General features: G+C 40.1%; 1 protein-coding gene across 2 annotated transcripts; it reads right to left on the minus strand.

Annotated features, from left to right (window-relative positions):
• Positions 1-77: 77 nt before the first annotated feature.
• On the minus strand, positions 78-19,974 carry LOC137100271 (NACHT, LRR and PYD domains-containing protein 3-like). Of its 2 annotated transcripts, none has more exons than XM_067477980.1 (8): positions 18,267-18,406; positions 16,848-18,175; positions 16,587-16,760; positions 13,581-13,754; positions 12,991-13,164; positions 12,722-12,895; positions 12,534-12,580; positions 78-12,413 (listed from the first exon to the last, which is right to left on the minus strand). In XM_067477980.1, the coding sequence occupies exons 2-8, from the start codon at positions 18,173-18,175 to the stop codon at positions 11,884-11,886; spliced, it is 2,601 nt and encodes an 866-aa protein (XP_067334081.1). In that variant the 5' UTR covers positions 18,267-18,406; the 3' UTR covers positions 78-11,883. The 2 variants fall into 2 exon arrangements, with proteins under 2 accessions (XP_067334081.1, XP_067334080.1); XM_067477979.1 differs by adding an exon at positions 19,479-19,974 and having other exon boundaries at positions 82-12,413; positions 16,848-18,717.
• Between the last annotated feature and the right edge of the window lie 204 nt (positions 19,975-20,178).

The raw sequence follows: 20,178 nt of genomic DNA on the forward strand, positions 1-20,178 counted from the left end.
TGGGGGTGGGGGGGGGGCACACAGTAGCATGATGAATTTATACTTTCACTAATCTCTGCAGGAACACCGTTCAGGAATCCATCTCTCCTTCTGTGAGCAACACGAATCACACTACGTATAGCTTGTGGCCATTTCCATGATGCCACACGCTCAACTGTTAGTAGGCTGCATTTTTTTTTTGTGTTGACAACAGTGTGTGACTGTCTACTATAGTGGTTTCCAACCTGAGGGTTGGTCGCTGGGTGAATCAGAGGGGTGACAAGATGAAGTGTATGTATGTATGTGTCTGTAATTGGGATTTCTTTGTTTTTACCTTAGTTTGGGATTTGGGTCTCTCTCTCTCTCCACGTCTGTCCCATTCTAGTGATTTAAGGATCTCTGACGTCCACTTGGACACATAGAATAACTGATGAGAAGAGTCTAAACCCAGCTGTTGGAAGAGAGGCAGGTTACACCTTGAAGAATTCAGCTGTCTATTACAGGGCCACACATGAAGACAGACAAACATTCAAATTACTCATTTTTACCACAAGCCCATCAGAGTCCCCACTTAATTTAATCTTCATGTGGGATGAATAAAGATTTATCTTATCTTATCCTATTTCATTGGACTGTGGGAAGAAGCTACTGTGCCTAGAGGAAACCAACCAAATGGGTTTTACCCTGATCATCTGCTCCAAGTTATAATTGTACATAAATGTCATGAAACTACATGTTTTGAATGTGGAAATATGTTCAAATCTTGAAGTTGATTATCTCTAAATCACTTTAAAATACATATCACATCATCTGTCTGATGGGAGGGTCAAAGAACCGTCCCTCAACCTGTCACCTTAAAACTTCCATTCCAACTACTTTTCCAGTCATTTATGCCTCCAACTCTTTATTTTAAGTACAGTAGTTGCAGTTTCTCTGTTACTTCTTGTTGTGATTGTAGCTCCTCTAAAATTACCAGCTGCAATCAGTGTCCTTTCACAATCAGGACCTATTGAGAGCCAAAGAAGGAACACTATAATGTAGTTTGTTCGTTCAAAACTCTTACAGAAGACCTGGGAAACACATCCCCAATTCCAAAAAAGTTATAAGGATGTGTAAATTAAAAAAAAAAACAGAATGCAATGATTTGCAAATCTCATCAACCAATATTTTAATCACAATAGAACATAAACAACATATCGGTTAAAATTGAGACATTTTACCATTTCATGGAAAATATTATGGAATATCATTGATAGAATTTGATGGCAGCAACACATCTCAAAAAAGTTGGAACAAGGTGTTTACCATTGTGTAGTATCCTCTCTTTTTTTAACAACTGTCTGTGAATGTCTGGGAAGTGAGGAGACCAGTTGCTGGAGATTTAGGTGAGGAAGGTTTTCCCATTCTTGTCTGATGCAGGATTCCAGCTGCTCAACAGTCAGTTCAGCACCCGGACTCTTCTCCTGCAAAGCCGTGCTGTTGTGATGGATGCAGTATGTGTCACAGTCCTGTTCCCGGGTTTAGTTGTCCAGCTTTATTTCCTGTCCTTGGCTTTGAACTGTCCGCTGATAACAAGTTGAATGGTCCCACTCCTCTTTAGTGCGCAGGACATGGCGTCCATGGTTTCCAAACTGAATTTCAAATTTTGATTTTAGATTTTGACCACAGAACAGTTTTCCCTTTTGCCTCAGACCATTTTAAAGGAGCTGTGGCCCAGAGAACACGGCGGTGTTTCTGGATCGTGTTCACTTCTTCTTTGCATGATATAGCTTTAATTTACATTTGTGGATTCCACAGTGAACTGTGTTCATAGTCAGTGATTTCTGGAAGTGTTTCTGGGCCTATGCACTGATGTCAAGTCGAGAATTGTGTCTGTTTTTAATACAGTGCTGCCTGAGGACCCAAAAATCAACACATGCATGCAGTTTTAACCTTTGGCCTTGTCCCTTGTACACAGAGATTCCTCCAGATTCTCTGAATCTTTTGATGATATTATATACTGTAGATGGTGGGATCTTCAAAGTCTTTGCTATTTTACGTTAAGGAACATTTTTCTGATTTTTCTGAAATTATTTCACAATTTTTTGATACACAGTTTATCATAAATTGTGAACCTCTGCCCATCTTCACATTTGAGAGTTTCTGCCTCTTGTAAATGCTCCTTTTATACTCAGTCATGTTTCTAACCGGTTGCCAATTAACCTAACTAGTTGTGAAATTCTCCTCCACTTGATTTTGATTTGCAACAATTACTTTAAAATGGCAAAATATCTCAGATTCAACATCTGATATTGTTTACAGTCTGTTGTAAATAAAATATGGGTTGATGAGATTTGCAAATCATTGCATTCTGTTTTTATTTACATTTTACACATCCTCCCAACTTTTATGGAATTGGGGTTGTACAACACTAAAGCATGTGAAGGAGGTCACACCTTGTCTGTATGGCTACATTTAGGCACAGAGGTGCTTAGAGCTAAATGCTAAAATCAGGATGCTAACATTTGCTAATTGGTACAATGCACAAGTTCAGTTGAGGCTACTGGGAAGTTAAGCTTCTTTTCATGAACCAAACTATTAGACAGATCAATAGTTCAGCCATATGAAGAGGGTCAGAGGATCACTAGTCAACCAGGTTGGTTCATAAGGTTTCGGTCTAGTATTTGATGGGATGTTTCCTTCAGATTTATGAAAGTCACCAGAGGAAGCATCATCTGGGTACCCTGACTGATATGGACTGATACTATGGCTATGGACCACTAGCACCTGATGCTTGTGGTCTTAAAGGTTAAGGGGTCGCTCAAGTTATTGGAATTCGTTATCTGGTGATCATGAATGTTTTAAATATGCCTTTCCTCTATAATTAATACACTAAGTTATTTCAGTTTGGACCAAACTGACCAGACCAACAATGAAGTCCATATATTCCCGATAAGCAACGTATTCTTTGGTGAATTTTGTGGATTTCTTCCTGTATTTGTGAAAGTTGGCCAAAAAAAGTTAAATTTACAGACCTGATTCATCATGATATTACATAAGTTATGTTTAAATATTTTACCTTAATAATAAAAAGGACAAACAGACTTACAAAGGACTTACAGAACAAAGCTTTGATTAAACAGTATAAATCACAGAGGATAATATGTCACTTGTAATTAATGCGTAAATATGATGCAAATATGATTTTCACACAAATCTTAGCTGAAGGAAACCCAACTGAAAATCGGACCAAAATGACACTTATTGTGGGAAATTATCCCATCCTCATGTAAGGGCCCTAATTTCTAAATAATATTTTTATGTTCACAGCACTAACATGCACTAAAGTGAAGGGATCACGATTATCATTCACTGTGTGTCGGGACATTTCAATCCACAACAAATGACAATGACAGGGCAAAAGCAAAGGCGATCGCATAAGTCAGTAGCAATAATCCCCTGGTGACTTGAATGTCCAGTCCAATAGCTGTTGAGATATTTCAGTCTGGAAAAGATGGATAGACTGAATAATTGAAGAAGAGAATCACTGGCATGTTCAGTGACAGGGAACACTATCAGCACCACTTCATCTTTCTCTCTAACCAGCTCTCTCTAGCTCTCTGAAGCACCATATTGATGCCACTCGGTGGTCATCAATACCTACCAGGAAAACTGCTGCTACTGCTTTTTCCGCTCCTATTTTGAGCTTAAGTCACATTCGGCAGTTGCTTGCCATTAAAGGGCTCAGGGGAGAATTTCAGGTACAGATTAGACCCCACAGCTGGTTTCTGAACACCGCTGTATAACTTTCTGAATTAAATAATGAAAAATGAAGTGAAGTGTAGATTATTTGGACATAACAAATTCAAAAAGTTATCGCTTGTAGATTTGGGCGCTAGCTGAGCAACATTTTGATTTAGAGAAGATTTCTTTATGGCACAATTGTAGTTGAGGATTTTCCCTGACAGAATATTAACAGTTATCTTGGCAGAGTTCTGCAGCTCCTGTGACACATATGACACCCACAGAAGTGACAGGCAAGATGAGGCAACACAGACAATTATTGTTGTCTTCTCTTCTTGTTTGGCCTCTTTAGCCTCTAACAAAGACTTTGGAAGACAATTTTGTGGGATAAAGTCGCTTCTTTTGGCTTTTATAGCTTTGGCTTTTCCCTCTCACGGTGTGTGGCAAAGACAAAGCTGAGCTTAAATCAGTCGACTGCCGAAGGAGCAGTTTTTCGCCAAACAAAATGGGACACATCAGTCTGAGTGTCACCCTGTTCTCCAGAGACAAGGCAACAGACACTCCAATGTGCACACACTGCAGGATTTCTTTAATTATTTAGGATAATTTTTTTTTTTTTTCCCATGACCTCACATCCCTGTCTCTTGGAAAGAGCAGAGGAGTCAACAAAAGCCAGAACTGAAATAAGGGTGAAAAAAGCAACGAAAAATCCCAGAGCCAAAGGGACATGAGGACAGAGACCAGGAGAAACAGGTAAAAGGTAGAATCCGAATCAAACACTGGTTTTCCCAAGCTTAGCTAACTACGTTGAAGGATAACTAGCTGCTCCTCTAAAGGTGAAACATCCTTCAAAGTGTGATATCCTCACTGTCCTAATTTAATCTGCTAAATCCAGTGATAACTGTATAATTTGTGCACGTACTCATATAGTAGTTCAGACTGTGTAACACAGGTGCAAATAATTAAGCTTTTTTATTCTTTAGGTATAATTATGTCATGGATGTGCTTGTGATTTGCATAAAGTAAAGGTTTGTCAGTGTCAAATTAAATATGGTGGAAAATCATGATCAGATTATGAAAATGTATTTACATTTAAGCTGATTATCAGTCAAAAAACGTTCTGTAAAATGGCTCCTTGTACTCTGTGTGAACTCCGTCAAACATTTTCTCTGAACACCAGGATCAGTGTAGAACCACAGAAATTTCCATTTTTAACATAATTACTCAGTTAAGTGGTGATATCGGGGACCAGCATGGAACGTTTTATAAAGGGGTGTTCGGGAGGCTGTGGTGAGCCTGTCTGGGAAAAAAAATCCAGGTTTGATTAGGCCCCATATGTAAACCTCATTTCCAGAAAAGTTGGGACAGTTTGAATAATGTAAATAAAACAAAAATGTAATGGTTAGTAAACCATATGAATTTTCTTTTGACTGTAGGCAAATGCTAAAACTGAAATTGATGCCAGCAACATGTCTCAAAAAAGACGAAGTACTGATAAAAAACACCTCGTGGAACATTTCACAACTAACGAGGTTCATTATCAGCAGGTCAGTATCACAGTGTGATATAAAAAGTCGCACTTTCAGAATAATGTGTCTACAACATGTAATAAAAAATAAAGAAAGAAACGTTTGAGCTAATTTGTACAGCTGTGAAGACTCACAGCTGGAATAATAACTTAATCATACTCATTTTAAACAATAATTAAGCATTAAATGGAATGGATGTGAAGTTACTGGTGCTTTCAACCCTATTATCTTTTATGCTGTATCCAAAGGTAGCACCAGGGTTAATGTTGGCAGTCAACTGACCACATCCTCCTTTAGATGTTCTCCGAATAACTAAAATGTTATCGATCAGCCATGGACTCAAAAGGCCTAACAGCGCATCTCGTCTCTGAGCGCAGTGAGGGTTTCACCACCACGAGTTCGAATAAGGTTGTTACTGCTGTGGGCGCGTTTCCAACATGGCGTACGGGATAAAACAAGGAGCAGAAAAGGAGCAGTACTTGATGATTTCATTTCTTTTCCAAAGAGGGGTAAGTCTTCAGCCTCTCCTACAAAACCTCGAGACAGACGAGAACAACACCTGTAACCATGGAAACTGTACACAGCAATGATGGCGACAAATGTCTAAAAGTGCTTACAAGACATAAACAATAAAAATGCATAACCAGAAATACTTCTACTGTTTTCTAATGATTTCTACAATTAAACAATAAGCTAAACATCAATCTACTGTTTAGAGTTTGATTTGATTTTATTCATGACTTGTTAAAAACTGGATTCATTCGAGCCAAAAGTTTTTGAAGCCGCATCGTGACTTCACTTGCGTGTCATCTCCTGTCATCCTGCCATCCCATCTTTCCACAAAAACGCTCAACCGTGTCTCATGTAAGACAAAATTACAGTGGTATAACAAAAGGAATAAGGGAACTTTTTGTACAGCCGTCCTGTAATTGAGTAGCGGCTGGTAAAAGCGGAAAGAAACAGCCAGGTCTAGAATTGGGTGTGACAAGAGGCAGTTTCTCTTCATGCTGCCAATCATTTTACTGCAGATCCAATCAGCTATTATTTGTCGGATCAGACTCATCTCACCTTCCCTTCTCCTTATCTGACCTCATTCAGTTTTCTCTCTCTCGGTCTATCAGCCTCTCTAACCAGCAAATATTGCAGATGCAAATTCAAAGGAGCGAAGTGAAGGCAACGGAAGCAAAGTGTCAGCGCAGACAATAGCCAGCAAAGTTCTCACAAAACTGAACTGCTTCCGTGAATATAACATTACTTCATAACAGTGACTTCTTTTTGCATATCGCTTCATTTCACAGTCCACTAAAAACACATACGTATAACATGAAGGGGAGATTGTCATAAGTCTCACACACTGGCAAGCTTGTCCAGTCCAGATGGGCCTTATTCTATAGCTGGTTCAACATCACATCTCCTGTCACTGTCCTGTGGAGGAAAGTCGTTCATTTGTCTTTGTCACAGTCTTGCTTCAGTTCGATTTCAAGTTGTTATTCATTTTTGGCCCTTTTTTGCCTCCTGCCTCTGGATCCTGTGATCTCTCTTCTCTCAGTTACCTTCCTGTCTCACATACATTCCCACCTGGTGCTACTCACCTTTTCTCTCAGCCAACTCACCTAATCCTTGTTTGAAATAGTCCCCATAACACATATTTATATCTTATTTTGGACTGCTTTGTAGTTTCAGACACTGCTTGCACACCTTTCTCCTTGGTTCTGTTCTGCTTGTTGGACTCAATGTCATGGGAATATTGACCCCCGTCTGGATGTGGACTGTGTCTTTGGGTTTTTCCTTGCTGACCCTGTTTGCCCATCTCTTAAAGTGGCTGGTGTCTCTTGTTTCAAACAAATATCTTCTGTCACCCACCTGACCACCTCCCTCCCTGATGACTTTAACATATGTCATCGAATGCAACTCAGGCACCTGTGAAATGTTCTACAGGCACAACATGTTGCTAATTTCCCACACATCTTGTTCATAATGGTCTAAATGATCTGCACTTATATAGTGCTTTTCTACCTATTGACACTCAAAGCCCTTCTCATTCACCCATTCACATTCACCGGGATGGAACCAGCTACTAGGGGATTGGTGGACAACTGCTCTACCTTCCTGCGCCACAGTCGTCCACAAAATCACATAATTACTTTGTTCACGTGAACTAGGTGACCTACTAACCCATAACTAGGGGCTGATAACTGGCCACTCAATTACTATTATTGATATTAATATTGATATTACTGGACGACTTTCGAAGACCTAGAGTTTTTTCTGCCTGTCGCTGAGTTCGGCCTGTCTGCAGACGTCATCTGACAATTAATGTCCTACCTGCCTTTGTCTGAATTTAACGCTTTGTGCTTTTGCACAGTGTCTTTAAGTTCTGCAATTGAAACTGTTTTCTGAGCCCTATCAGTAAGTAGTAGTAGTTTATTCAGTGATGACCACACACCATAGATACACACACTGATTTTTACGATTACAGTAAATATATATTTTCTAGATAAGAGAAAAAAAAGAAGGAAAAAGAAACCAATTAATATTTAACGGTAATGACTGAAATTGTATGGGCTTGAAGTGTAATGCTTATGTTTGCCTATCCTACATAGAATCCAAAATAACTAACTAACCACCAAGACTTTATTTGTAAAGAACTACTCATTTTATAACTAAGGCCTTAACAACCATTTGCTTAAAATCAACAACGATTTACACATTTGTAAATTCAAGTCGGCATCATTCCAAAGCCCTTTTTTAGCTTTTGGGACTGTAAACTTAAGTGTGGTATTATTATAAACAACAAAATCCAAAATCTCTCCAGTACACAAGCCATTACACTTATTTATAAGGAGTTAAGTAGTTTATATTGTAATATAATTTTTTTATGATATTTCAGTGTTTTGAGGAACCCAATTTTCAAACACTTTGGTTTGATCAGTGAAATAAAATAATGATATAAAATATATCTCATTTCTTACCAACTTTTTATCTGTTGAATTGCTCTCTAGTATAAACCTTGTGCACAAACTCCATTTACAGAAATATTGGGATTTTATCTAACATGCAATAAAAACTAAAACCTGTGCTTTGTTAGTTTGCTCAAACCTTTATTTGCCTGACAAAAGTCTGAAAGAAAAGATGTTTGTGTTTTCACCGACCAAACTTTGTAGTATGCAAACATAAGCTAATGTACAGTTTCATCAGCATTTTGAATGATTCAAAAATCAGCAGATTAGTTGGTTACAGGTGAGAGGATCAGCACTGGGTGTAAAGAAAGCTCAGAAGCTTTGTAAGCAAAGCTGGGTTTTTGCTCTAAATTTACTTAGATTTATACAATTAAATTGAATCTGTGAAAACATCATTGTGCCTCTAAATAAAAGTTGAAGTAAATTAAAAAATGACACATTTTAGTTTTTATTGCATCTTAGAAAATGGCCCAATTTTGTGGGAATGTGGCTGCAGCTGGTTTTTACTCCTTTAAGAGCCTTCAACTGTATGATCTGTATGCATGTACCTAACATCATGTACATGTTTCCTTCTCAAACCTCATCATCTTAGTTTTTAGTCCACAAGTCCCAAATCCCTCCTCTAGGGCAGAGCCACTACAGGCAATGAATACTGATGCTAAACCTGACTGGTTGGTTTCTTCTGCTCCATAATTAAATCCCTCAATCACTTTGCAGAGACTTTTGGCTCACTAAAATGTGGTGCAAAACAAATGTGGTGTGTTTGTGTGTGTATCCATTTTACTATTTGTGTGTGTGCACAACATATATCTTAGCATGTGCAAGTAATATTCTACAGTACTAAGACTCCTGCATGTGTGAGCTTACATGGAATATGTTGATGCATGTGCATCAATAGCAATTTGTAATATATGTGCAACATTTATACATTACTGGACTTAAGCAGAAATGAATCACACTGAGATACTGGCTTATTAAACGTAGCTAAGGTCCAGTGAAATGCAGTAAATTGTTTAGTGAACTTGTGTCAGAGGCAAAGATAAATGTTCCTAATTTCTTTATTGTATCATGGCTTGGGATCACTTCCATGAAACAAATGCTGCTTTGGTTGGGCTAATACCTTTTAAAGTGTTCTTTCTACATAGGAGAAGGGTGAAAATAAATGAACATGTAATTACACACATTTTTCTTTTCAACTGCGAGCAGCTTTTCTTTGTACAGTCTGCCCAATGAGCAACCTCACTGTGGAACTTTAAAAGTTCCGTTTGGGAATTATGCTTGTTTGATTGACACCATTTTCACGCTCTGCACTTTTGTACAGAGCGTGTATTGTCACAACCTGGCTCAACCGTATTGTGACAAAGAAGGGAGGCCACACAAGGTGCTCATAATAATTCAGCTTGTTTTTAATTGAGTGCATAAAGATTCAAATTATGTTTGTGAGCAAGTCAGGGTTGTATGCAGTGTTGGGTGAGACGTGTGAAAGAGAGTGAGCAGGCCTCCTTTATAGAAACCTCAACCCAATTGACACAAGTGTAGCTCCAACCAGTGACTTCCTGGAAGACAAGGAAAACACAGCCAACCAGCCACAAATGGACAAAGACAGAACCCAGATCTGGTGTAGGACATCACCTAAGCCGGAAGCAGCCTAGCTTTGCAAATTTACGTACCTCTGTCCACATTATCCATGTATCTTTTTTGTTTAATTCATATTCAAGTGGTCTTTAGTAATTCTTTAAAAAAAAAACTTTGCTAAAGTAACGTTTACAGATACAATCGCGTCTCAGACCAGCAACAGATTCTTTCATTCACTGTCAATGAAGAGCTGGCTAAGTTGCTGTGTACCTGCTAGAGAGCACTGAAGATTCATTCAGGAGCCCAGCTACACAAGTGCAGACAGACTAACCTTTTAGTTCAGTTACAGCCAGGTGAGAGTCAGGTGCAATACTGCAGGAGCAGAGACTGTCTACTGACTAATGCAAAGGAACTTTGAAAAAAATCCAAGAGTGGCTGCTCAGTTTCCAAATTATGTGTGATGTTACACAACATACATTATTTTGTCTTGCTTTTTAAGAGCATTTTCCCAGCTGCTATCCATGATGCTTAAAAAGATGATGGTTTAAGTTTAATGACAAACAAGGCAAAGCATTTTAAATGCATAAGTTGAAATGCTGGAAAATGTGCACTCAGAGTGGTTTAGTAGACAAACCAAACCTTCAGTGAAATAAATATGTAGCAAATATCTTTAGCTCAGCTCAGCTTAACATTTATACTGGATCCAAACCTAAATCTGCCCATATCAAACCTCGAGAGCTCACAAATTATTATTCTTTATTGAATGTTAAATTAAGTTGCTGCTGTGAGCTAGGAACCACTGTAGAGTGTCATTAACACAGTGTTTTTACTTAGTTGCAGACAGTGCTACGGAACTTTTAGGACTTTTGGAGAGTGTTCATTTGCCAAAGCTAATAAGCACATTTATTTTCTGTTACGTATAAGGTTTAAGAGAGACGTCAGGCTTTGCCTCTCTGAACACACACGCATTTACACAGCTGTCTCTGTGAGGATTACCAACGTTATCTTAACCATCACTACTAAATGCCCAACCCTAAACCTAATCTAAACCTCATTGTAATCTTAAAACCAAGTCTTTGTCCCCGAAGGGGCCTTTAGAGGTGTGTGAGAGAAAATGAGCTCTTACACAAACACACATACACAGTCACAGTCCTTGAGTTCATGTCTTGCTGTCTGTCCTATTTAACCCATGCTAACTAATTCCCTTTCTATTAGCCTGGCGGCACTTTGGTGAATGACCATTTGGTCATCCGCTCCACATACTGTCATTCTAATCACGATTAATGAATTTGAAAATCCAGCCTGGCCTGGTTTGATTAATTGTATTTACTGGGTCGTCATCACTGAGGCTCTGGTGGTGGATGGACGAGTTGTTAATTGCAGAATTACGAGGTAAGTGGAAGTGGACTGGTTGACTTTATCTGGTAAATTTAATATGCCCACAGCTGTATCAACACTTAAGGAAGAAGGTGGGGAAAGACTGGTGGAGCAGTGATGGAGAGATGTGACGTTAAGCACATACGTGTTTATTTATTGTTATTAGATGTAAAAGTGTATATAATTTAAACGTATCAGATAAAATGTTTCTACCATTTCAACAGTCTTTGTTGGCTTGTCTCTATTACAAAAGTGCATTTTGACAAGTCGACATGCATGTTTCACCTCTTTGGGTTGTGATGCCATCTTCTGGTGGGCAGCATCTGTTGCAGGAAAATATTCCACTTTCCCCCCGTTACAACAATTTTACAGCTCTAGTAACTCGTTATTTTTTTGCAGATGACAATTCTTATAAACAATCTAGTTGCAATCTTTTAATCCATAATGTATTTTGAAGAAATAAACACCTGCAGGTAAAGTGATTAAAATTAGCTCACATTAACAACTGTGCCATTTTTGCTCCATACAAACTAACTTGATTATAACTTTTGCTTTGGGATTTTGTAGAATAAATCTAGACTGCACTTGTTATAAAACAGCATAAAATGGTACTATTTAAAATGCATTGTTTTCTTAGTAGAGTGCTTATACCTTTAGGCCATTGTTTGCGTTTGTACTTAAGTATTCAGTTTGTGTACCTGTACCAACTCTGCCAGTTTCCATAAATCACTAAAGACTCTTTACTGCACGGGCAACAGACTCACTGAGCAGTTTAATCCAACCCAGAATCCAGCATAGAGGGGCTCGATGAACGTGGAGTAGAAGGTGTGGAGATGAGTCAGCGTGTCAGAGGACATTCTGTAGAAAGACAGGGTGCCGGCGGGCCAGTCCAGATACACTGCTACTCTGCTGCTGTCAAGAGGGTGGAAGCAAATACTAGTTGTAGTTCTATTGTGCCAGGCAGAATACCCATCATCAGTGCACTCCAAATTCCAGGACTTTTCATTCCAACCAAAGTAGCCAGAAGCTTCTCCCCTCCTGCTTATTCCTCTGTAGCTCACTGCCACCATAATCTTTCCGTCCCACTCTACTTCCCAGTAAGAGCGACCGGTGAGAGCCTCCTTACATAACACCTGAAACCAGCCGTCAAATCTCTCAGGGTGATCTGGATATGGCTGCTCATTGCTGCCCCGTGTCACCTTTCTGTCTTCATCAGACAGGACGAGCTCTCTGTGTGCTGTGTTTGGGTCTAATGTGAGTTCACAGGCATCTTATGGAAAGAAAGAAAAGACAACACAACATGTTGAGGACGTGTGTTCTGTTTATGGAGTGAACATCTGTCACATTCAGGACCTTTGACTTTAGCTGGAAATGAAAGGCAGATACTTACACTTCTTTAAACCAGGTTTCAACCAGGACATTCCACTAGGTTCAACCCTTCAAAGAGACATGAAGTGCTGCAATTTATTACTTTCCCTTTGAGAAATATTACATAAACCATATATATACTCTAAAAAATATCACTGGCCTAACACTTTAACAGGGATAGTTCATTTGGCTGCTGCTGATGTTCCATACCTGAGAGTGTCCAGTCGCCAGCGTGGATCCTGTAGTCCAGCAGAGAGCAGCATCGCTCCTGAGTCTCCTGTATGATTGTAGCTGAGGTCCAGCTCTTTCAGATGGGAGGGGTTGGAGCTCAGAGCTGTGGCAAGAGAAGCACAGCCTACCTCTGTGACCAAACAGCCTGACAGCCTACACACACCACACACACACACACACAAATGATTATATTGCCAATTTGTACAACAAGTGTTCACTATTTAAAAAACATTTTTAGGATTTCAAACCTGAGGGTTTCCAGCCTACATTCTTTACTCTCCAGTCCAGCAGCGATCAGCTGCACTCCTGAATCCTGTAGGTCATTGTTACTCAGGTCAAGCTGTTTCAGACAAGACGTCTGTGAGCTGAGAACTGGCACCAGGGCTTCACAGCTCACCCATGACAGCTTGCACAGATTCACCCTAAAAGAATAAGGAAATGAATTTTAAAAAATATGGATCAATGTTGCCTTTTATGTTGTAATCTCAGATAATTGCTAACGGTGTTGAAGGTGCCCCATCACCAAAGCATATAATATATTTATTTTCATAGTAATGCTTTAATAAAAAGCATTACCTCATAAAATTAGTAATATTACTTTATACATTAACATGGCACCATGGTTAGAAACCATATTGTGATGTTTTTTTTTAACACAGCATGATCCAAATCTAAAATTGGAGACGTCTACTTGTTGTTCTCTTCGATAACACAAATACTGAGACGTCCTTAGTCAGTAAATTTGAGCAAAATAATACATTAGTGTAAATTCATTTTAACACATTTTTTCAGAATGTGACAATGCAAAACTGTGGTGCTCACAGTCTTGAATTCTGACCTGAGTGATTCCAGCCTACTATGCAGACTATTAAGTCCAGTAGAGAGCAGCTTCATTCCTGAATCCTGCAGGTTGTTGTCACCCAGGTCCAGCTCTCGGAGATAAGAGAACCTGGAGCTGAGAACCGTGGCCAGAGCTTCACAGCTGCTCTCTGAGATGTTACAGTCACTCAGTCTGTATGAGGGGATGAAAAGTTTTTTTTGTTTTTTTTCAGAGCTGTTGTCAAAAATAGGGTTAATATAAAAAAAATTGCTACCTTTAACCTTTAAGCCAATTATAACCACATGGAGCTCTGTTCAGTTCAGTTAGGTGCAAAAGTCTTCATCAAATAATTGCAAATGACAAAAAGAGTCAAGAAAAGGTTTTTTTTTTACGTTTAATGTGGATAAGAAATGGGAAGGTTGTGTCACAGTCCCTGGTTTTGGACTAGTTTTGTTTAAATCGATTTCCTGTTTTTGGCTTTTATTTTGTTGCTCCCGTGTCCCTTCCTCTGAGTCTGTTTAGTGTCTTTACCTTCCTTGTTTTGTCCTAATTGGTTTCACCTGTTCCCCAGTTTATTTATACCCAGCTTTCCCCACTGCTCAAGGGTGTTTGACCCTTGTTAAATGTTTGATTGTTTGTCTGGCAGTGTCGTCCCTTAGTTACGGAGTTTATTCCCTGCACCTTTATTAAGCTTATCATACCATAGTGTTTAAGTTGATTACTTTAGTTCTTGCTGCGTGTGTTTTCCCGTCCTCCTCACGGAGTGATCTTCTGTTGTTTGCTTTTCTTTAAATAAACTAAGTTACTATAACCCCTTGCCGTCTCCTCCTTTTCGGGTCCTTAAAAAAAATTAAAGTAACACACAATAGAAAGTGTGACAGAACGGTCTGGCCAGAATTAGGACCCGGGAGGCGTGCACTTAATTTGTTAGTATGGACGCCTCGGAAGATTTTAAACGCTCCCTTTGCTGCGGGCCTGGAGCCATTGACTCTTCTCTCACACCAACTAACTTCATGTCCTCCCTCACTACATCCATAAATCTCCTCTTTGATCTTCCTCTTCCTGCCAGGCAGCTCCAACCTCAGCATCCTTCTACCAAAATATTCACAGTTTCTCCTATGAACATGTCCAAACCACCTCAATCTGGCCTCTCTGACTTTATCTCCAACACATCTAACATGAGCTGTCTCTCTGATGTCCTCATTCCTGATCCTGTCCATCCTCGTCACCCCCAAAGAGAACCTCAACATCTTAAGCTCTGCTACCTCCAGCTCTGCCTCCTGTCTTTTCTTCAGTGCCACTGTCTCTAAGCCGAACAACATCTCTGGTCTCACCACCGTCTTGAACATCTTTCCTTTCATTCTCGCTGATACTTTTTTATTACACAACACACCTGACACTTTTCTCCACCCGTTCCAACCTGCCTGCACTCGCCTCTTCACCTCTTTTCTACACTCTCCGTGGCTCTGAACCGTTGACCCTAAGTACTTAAAGTCCTGCACCTTCTTCACCTAATACTTGTCCTGCACCACTCTAACATAACTTCTCTGCCGCTCCACACGTCCTCATACAATACCACAGCTCCTCTCTCTGCACCCTGTCAGACGCTTTCTCTAAATCTACAAAGGCACAATGCAACTCCCTCTGACCTTCTCTGTACTTCTCCATCAGCATCCTCAAAGCAAATACTGCATCTGTTGGACTCTTTCTCTCAGTGTCCCACTTCTTCCTACTACTTCTTAGCTAACCTCTTTCCCTGTATTCACTCCTGAACTTCCTCGTTTCCTTCTAACTGTCTCCCTGATCACATTAGCTGGAAGCACCTCCTGACCACCCAGAGTCTGTCTCAGTTCCTCCCTGAAAACTACATTCTTCCTTTTTCAGCGTCCACCACTTCGTCCTCTTCTCTGCCTTTGTCCTCTTCATCTTACTCACCACCAGCATCATTTTACACACCAAAATCCTGTGTTGTCTGGCTACACTCTCTCCTACCAATGCTTTACAGTCACTGATCTCTTTCAGATTACAACATCTATACAGGATGTCGTCCACCTGATGCTTCTACCTCCGCTCTTGTACGTCACCCTATGTTCCTGCCTCTGCTGGAAGAAAGTGTTCACTACAGCCATTTCCATCCTCTTTGCAAAGTTTACCACCATCTCTCCTTCTGTGTTCCTGTCCTGAAGACCAAATCTGCCCATCACATTCTCATCACCTCTGTTCCCTTCACCTACATGCCCATTGAAATCTGCACCAATCACCACTCTCTCACCTCTGGGGATGCTCTGCATCACTTCATCTAACTCACTCCAGAATTTCTCCTTCTCTTCTAACTCACATCCTACCTGTGGGGCATAAATCACTCACAACACTGAACATCACTACTTCAATTTCCAGCTTCAGACTCATCAACCTGTCTAATACTCTTTTCACTTCTAGAACATTCCTCACAAACTCCTCTTTCAGGATAACTCCTACTCCATATCTCTTCCTATCTGACCCATGGTAGAACAACTTGAACCCTGCTCCTAAGCTTCTAGCCTTGCTACCTTTCCACCTGGTCTCTTGGACACACAGTATATCCACCTTCCTTCTCTGCATCATGTCCTTCCCTGTCTCAGTCCCAACATTCAAAGTCTCTACTGTGAGTCCTACACTCTTGGCTTTCCTCTTTTCTCTCTGTCTACAATCATGCTTTCCTCCTCTCCTTCTTCGACCAACAGTAGCCCAATTTCGACCTGCCCCCTGTAGGTCAACAGCCCCGGTGGTGGTTGTTGTTGTCCCCGGGCCGAAATCTATTCAGTATGGAATCAGATTTGGTTTGGAAGTCATGATTCACATGTTTAATCTTGCCTGTGTTTTAAGCCGGTTCTTCACACAACCTCTGCATTTATGCAGACTTGAAACTGGCACAAAAAGACAATGGCTTGTGCCCCCTTGTGGTTGCATTTCTATTTTGTGTACCTGCCCTCTCATTAAAACAGGACATGGTTGCAAAAGGTAAATCCCATAAAGTGAGCTTACTTGATGGATTCCAGTCTACACTGAGGATTGTTCATTGCAGTGAAGAGCTGTGAGAATGCTGAATCATAGGGGCTGTTGCTGCTCAGGTCCAGCTCTCTCAGATTTGAGTGTTGGGAGCTGAGAACTGAGGCCAGAGCTTTAAAGCTTGGATTTGACAGATCACAACCACTCAGCCTGATAAAGATTGAGAGAGGAAGACAAAATTGTTAGAAAAACATCATTTCCCAATCAAATTAAATAAAAATTGCAGTATACACCTACAGGTATGTATTAGAGGCTTGAAACACTGGCAACAGCCTCAGAAACCCATCCTCATGGGCACAGTATTTCTTTAGGTCAAACACATCCTGGTTTTTTTCTGATGAGAGTAAGATGAAGACCAGAGCTGACCACTGAGCTGGAGATAGATATCTTTTAGCAATACTTCCTGAATTCAAGTACTGTTCAATCTCCTCCACTAGAGAATGATCATTCAGCTCATTTAGACAGTGGAACAGATTGATGCTGCTCTCTGGAGACAGATTCTCCCTGATCTTATATTTAATGTAGTTGATTGTTTCCTGGTTGCTGTTTGAGTTAATTCTCTTGCATTTAAATAAGTCTGCCAGACGATCTTTATTGGTCTGCAGTGACAGGCCCAACAGAAAACGGAGGAACAAGTCCAGGTGTCCCTCTGGACTCCCCAAGGCCTTGTCAATAGCGATTCTGTAGACTTCTGTTGCAGATGTTTTGCCAAAAAACATCCTTAGATTTTTGGACATTGATTGGGATTCAGCCATTACATTCTTGCCGTTGTTATGTAGCGACAGCTCCACATAAAAAGCAGCCAGAAACTCTTGTACACTCAAATGGACAAAGCTGAACATTCTCCCCTTATGCTTGTGGTTCTTCCTCTTGTGCTCCCTTTTAAAGATCTGTGTGAATACTCCAGAGTACACAGACGCTTCACTGTGATCAATCCCACTTTTCTTTAGGTCTTTCTCATAGAAGATTAAGTTTCCCTTCTCAAGCTGCTGTAATGCCAGTTTTGCAAGTGACTGAATGCACTGAAGGCTTTTTTTTGTCCCATACTTCTCCTTTGTCTGTCTGATCTGAAAGCCCAGAAATTCTGTGTACATCTCAGTCAGAGTCTTTGGCAGATCTCCTGTCTCGCCAGTTTTCAGCACATCTTCCAGCACTGTAGCTGTGACCCAACAAAAGACAGGGATGTAGCACATGATGTGGAGGCTCCGTGATGCTTTGATGTGGGCGATGATTTTGTCTGCGTGTTCATTGTGACCGAATCTCCTAGTAAAATACTTCTCCTTCTGTGGGTCAGTGAACCCTCTCACCTCTGAAATCACATCAACAAACTCTAGAGAGACCTGAGCAGCTGCTGCAGGTCGTGTGGTTATCCAGAGACGAGCAGAGGGCAGCAGAGTCCCCTTAATTAGGTTTGTTAGTAGTGCTTCAATGCCAATGGAGCTTGTCACATCAATGGTCTTCTTTTCTTTGGTGTTGAAGTCCAATTGGAGACGGTTCTCATCTAGCCCATCCAACACAAAAATAAGTTTAAATTTACTCTTGTCAAAGTTGGTGTTTCCAGACATCTGTAGCACAGTGAAAATGTAGTTAAGAGCCTCATCTTTAATATCTTTGGCTTCACTGATGCATTTCTGAATGAGTTTGGTGAGACAATACCTTTTTCCCTTCAGTAAATTCAGCTGGCGGAAGGTGAAGGGGAATATGAGATGCGCATCTTGATTAGTTCTTCCTTCAGCCCAGTCAAGAATGAACTTCTGCACAAGAAATGTTTTCCCAATTCCCGCAATTCCATTGGTCAGCACCGTCCTTACGGGTCTGTATTTCCCAGAAGGGTGTTTGAAGATGTCACTGGTTTTGATCGATATCTCTGTTCCAGTTGGGTTTCTTGAAGGCTTTTCAATCTGCCTAACTTCATGTTGTGTGTTAATTTGCATGTCACCTCCATCTACGATGTAGAGCTCTGTATAGATGTCATCCAGAAGTTTTTTATCGTTCATGTCTGACAGTCCTTCTTGTACACACATGAACCGGTTCTGAAGATTAGACTGGAGCATTTTCTGGTATGATGTGATGGGTCTGAATGGCTTTGGTTCTGGCACCATCAAATCTATGTAGAAAAAACATACAGAGTGGACAGTGGTTCATCTGTTTAAGATGCAGCCAATTTCACACATAAAAACATTTGAAATTAATTTGAGCTACTTAAAACATAACTATGGTTAGTTTGTAAATTATTTCCATTGACATTAATAACCATACAGACATTTAAACCAACAACGAATCTTTTCTATTCAGGTTTTATTAATTGTCAGCCGGCTGCCTGGAATAGCTTGACGTCCATTGTTGTCCAAAAAAGAATAAAAATATAAATATAATTCATTTTAAAACATGTCAGCATATTTTTATAAACATAGCCCCACATGCTCTAAATTATCAGCAGTCAACTGTGCATGCACAAGATCTCTGCTGGGCTGGAATTATGGCAATTCACATCAGTTTGGACAATATTTATACTGACAACAGATTTTGGAATGAAGAAATAATTCACCCAGTGAAGCAGAGGGTCTAGCTGATGTGTCTTTAATAGGTTTTGGACAACAGTGGAGCTCTATGGCACAGACAAACAGGCTAATCCACACTGCAGGCTGACAAAATGAGTAGTGAAGATTTGGCGTTGGACTCAGTATTTTATATGTGGACAGTATGACTAATTTAGAAAATAAACACAATGAACCTATAAGAAAATATTATCTGAACTCGTCCCCGCATCACTAAAATCTAGTGCAACAGAGAGAAGAAAAAAGCAACAGGAACGTTACACAGACATCAACACGAGTCACCTTGTCAGCACACATGTTACAGTCTTACCTTCACACAGTGTGCTTCTCGGTGCTGACGATATATTTGATAATTGCTGCACGAGATCATTTCGGTTAATCTTTGTTAAAACCTCACTGGTCACCAACAGAGCTCCATGAGAGCCATAGATCTGCATCATCTGAACAACAGTGTCCTGCCTGTTTGCCTTCTCCAGGCGGGTCACAGGGATGGCCGGGTTAACCTCTAAATGTGGCATGATCGTGTGCATGATGTCCGCCTGCTGAAGGAACCATTTCAACTGCTTGAATTCCTCCTCCTTCAGATCCTCCAGAGTTACCCACAATTTCTCCTTAAGCGAGGTCATCATAAAAAGCTGTGGAAAAAGTTTAGATAGAGGTTTACTGACTTCTACACACCTACTAATTTCCAAATTTTCTCGGTAACATTAGAGAAAAAAGTGAGTTCCATTTGTTCCTTATTTCTGCCTTGTTCTGTCCGTAACAAGATGTCTTAAGGTGATTGCTTATGCTGCTGCACACCAATGTTAGTTGTTTGAGGAAAGGGAAGTCATACAACCAAATGCAACTCTGGCACAATATCCTGTTTTCACAATACCAGCTTTTGTCAGAAGTTGTGATTGCATTTTTCGAAAAGGTAAAAAGCCAAGATATCCTAAAGTACGTGTTTCCACTGTTAAACACAAAACTTAAACTACAGTTAATAATATACAAGGAAAGCTCACTTTTAA

The sequence above is a fragment of the Channa argus genome, chromosome 15, assembly GCF_033026475.1.
Source record: "Channa argus isolate prfri chromosome 15, Channa argus male v1.0, whole genome shotgun sequence".
Taxonomy (NCBI): Eukaryota; Metazoa; Chordata; class Actinopteri; order Anabantiformes; family Channidae; genus Channa; species Channa argus.